Source organism: Ictalurus punctatus, chromosome 14, assembly GCF_001660625.3.
Source record: "Ictalurus punctatus breed USDA103 chromosome 14, Coco_2.0, whole genome shotgun sequence".
Lineage (NCBI taxonomy): Eukaryota > Metazoa > Chordata > Actinopteri > Siluriformes > Ictaluridae > Ictalurus > Ictalurus punctatus.
In genome coordinates, this window is record NC_030429.2 from 23,487,128 (window position 1) to 23,490,085 (window position 2,958).

Genomic DNA, 2,958 nt, shown 5'->3' on the forward strand with positions numbered 1-2,958 from the left:
AAGGTTACCGAGTACTTGCCCTGCTCACTTTGCACATATTTATTTTCTGTTATCTTCACTCACACACTGATCTCCTGCAGTTCATCTCAACAACAAATAGACACTTCATAGACCAGCATGGACTTCACAAAGACTCTGAAAAACAACAGGAAACGCATTATTGTGAGTAGAGCCAGCGCCAGATTTGATGACTTTATAAAACATGCGTGTGTGTGTGTGTGTGTGTGTGTGTGTGTGTGTGTGTGTTTGGGTTACTTATTGATTTATTGGAGGAGTTGAAAAATGTTTTATTTGGTAACACTTAACACGTCATGCCATCTTGTAATAAACGTACATAAACTTTTATTGAAACAGGAGTCTTGTCATAACACATTACAGTATGTGTGAATAATTTTATTTACACATTACAGTATGTGTAAATAATTTTCTGGTATTTATGATTTGCATGGTTTCATGGGTTGGATTTTCTTCCTTTTCCGCAGTGAACTAAGTGATGGTAGGTTTTCATCTTTCACTAAGAAACGTCGTGTCGATCATTTGTTGCATTCCAGAAAAAATTCGGAAGCCTGGCTGGATTAACACACACTCCTCGCATACCGCTGATATGAAGTGTCTGTTTACAGAAACCAAAAGATGAATGAAAAGTTGTTGATAATTAAACCTCGACATCAAACTTAACTCAACTTAGTTTGTTTGAAATCTTTGCAAATTTATTAAAAATAAAAAACAAAAAAAGAGCACAGGTACATAAGTATTCACAGCCTTTGATCAATACTTTGTTGAAGCACCTTTGGCACCAATTACAGCCTCAAGTCTTTTTGAGTATGATGCTACAAGCTTGGCACACCTATTTCTGGGCAGTTTCTCCCGTTCTTCTTTGCAGGACCTCTCGAGCTCTATCAGGTTGGATGGGGAGCGTCGGTGCACAGCCATTTTCAGATCTCTCCAGAGATGTTCAATCGGGTTGAAGTCTGGGCTCTGGCTGGGCCACTCAAGGACATTCACAGGGTTGTCCTGTAGCCACTCCTTTGTTATCTTGGCTGGGTGCTTAGGGTCGTTGTTCTGTTGGAAGATGAACCTTCGCCCCAGTCTGAGGTCCAGAGCGCTCTGGAGCAGATTTTCTTCAAGGATGTCTCTGTACATTGCTACATTCATCTTTCCCTCGATCCTGACTAGTCTCCCAGTTCCTGCCGCTGAAAAACATCCCCACAGCATGATGCTGCCTCCACCATGCTTCACTGTAGGGATGGTATTGGCAAGGTGATGACTGGTGCCTGGTTTCCTCCAGAGATGACGCTTGCCGTTCAGGCCAAAAAGTTCAATCTTTGTTCAAACTATGGTCTGAGAATCCTTCAGACCGCTCTATCCACTCTACCATGCAGGCCTGATTGGTGGAGTGCTGCAGAGATGGTTGTTCTTCTGGAAGGTTCTCCTCTCTCCACAGAGACACGCTGGAGCTCTGTCAGAGTGACCATCAGGTTTTTGGTCACCTCCCTGACTAAGGCCCTTCTCCCCGATCGCTCAGTTTGGCCGGGCGGCAGCTCAGAGTCCTGCTGGTTCCAAACTCCTTCCATTTACGGATGATGGAGGCCACTGTGCTCATTGGGACCTTCAATGCTGCAGAAATGTTTCTGTACCCTTCCCCAGATCTGTGCCTCGATACAATCCTGTCTCAGAGGTCTCCAGACAATTCCTTGGACTTCATGGCTTGGTTTGTGCTCTGACATGCATTGTTAACTGTGGGACCTTATATAGACAGGTGTGTGCCTTTCCAAATCATGTCCAATCAACTGAATTGACCACAGCTGGACTCCAATCGAGTTGTAGAAACATCTCAAGGATGATCAGTGGAAACAGGATGCACCTGAGCTCAATTTTGAGTGTCATGGCAAAGGCTGTGAATACTTATGTACATGTGCTTTTTCTTTCTTTTTTATTTTTAATAAATTTGCAAAGATTTCAAACAAACTTCTTTCACGTTGTCATTATGGGGTATTGTTTGTAGGATTTTGAGGAAAATAATGAATTTAATCCATTTTGGAGTGAGACTGTAACATAACAAAATGTGGGAAAAGTGAAGCGCTGTGAATACTTTCCAGATGCACCGTACATCAGTGTGAGGATGACAAAAAACACAGCGAGCCGTGAGTAGCAAGGGTTTATTGTTGCTCACCACACGAAATCCGCACAGAGGGACGTTCAAGAGTGATCTGAAAGTCCCCTGAAACGGGGCTTCCTTTTTATACAGTTGAAACACAACTGGTTTGTCCAAAATACCATTACATCTGATGTCTGGGTGATGTCCTGTCTGGGGTTTTTTAGATCCTTTTCCAATCCGCTTATTTTTGCCTCAGACTTCTCGAGACCTGTTGAGTTTGCACATTTAGGTGCTTTGTTTTTTAAAGCCAACTTCTGCTTTTTCTGCATTGTCATTAGCATATGTACAGTATGATTTAGTAAAATAATCATTAGCCATTACTTTGTTATTCTGATTACTCTGGGTCTGTGTATGAGTGAGTTCATGCTCTTGGGTGTGTGTGCTGCGCGTTGCACATCCTCTTTTTGGTCAGGCCCTAGGCCTTGCTATAATGAACTTTTAAGAGACATTGTCTATAAGGAAGAGAGCATGACTCTGCTTTTTCCCTTATTCTCACTAAATTCTCATTCTCCATATTTTATTGCCCCTTGTGTTTTATTTCTATCAAAAATCTTATCCAACACCGAGCTCCCCGTTTTTCCATCGGCTCACCTAAAAACTAACCGACGTCACATATAGCTTTTCCTTCTTTACACGTGACCGCAGACATCAGAGCAAACACAACCTTAGGCACAACAAACATAATACGATGCTAAGTCAGAATTATCCATTGCCGTACCACAAACCCTAAATCTCAATTTTGTATATTAAATAAAAAATAACAAATGTATTTAAACTAATGGCTAAGTCAGTGAGGGGAT

The 2,958-nt window shown here is 42.0% G+C and overlaps 1 protein-coding gene across 1 annotated transcript in view; it reads left to right on the forward strand.

The window, feature by feature from the left end:
- LOC108274609 (venom phosphodiesterase 1) overlaps window positions 1-2,958 on the forward strand; it is a 55,621-nt gene continuing 52,663 nt past the window's right edge. The window contains exon 1 of the mRNA XM_053686017.1: window positions 1-162. Coding sequence (XP_053541992.1) covers window positions 118-162 — 45 coding nt within the window. The 5' untranslated portion in view covers window positions 1-117. The remainder of the gene's footprint in view (window positions 163-2,958) is intronic.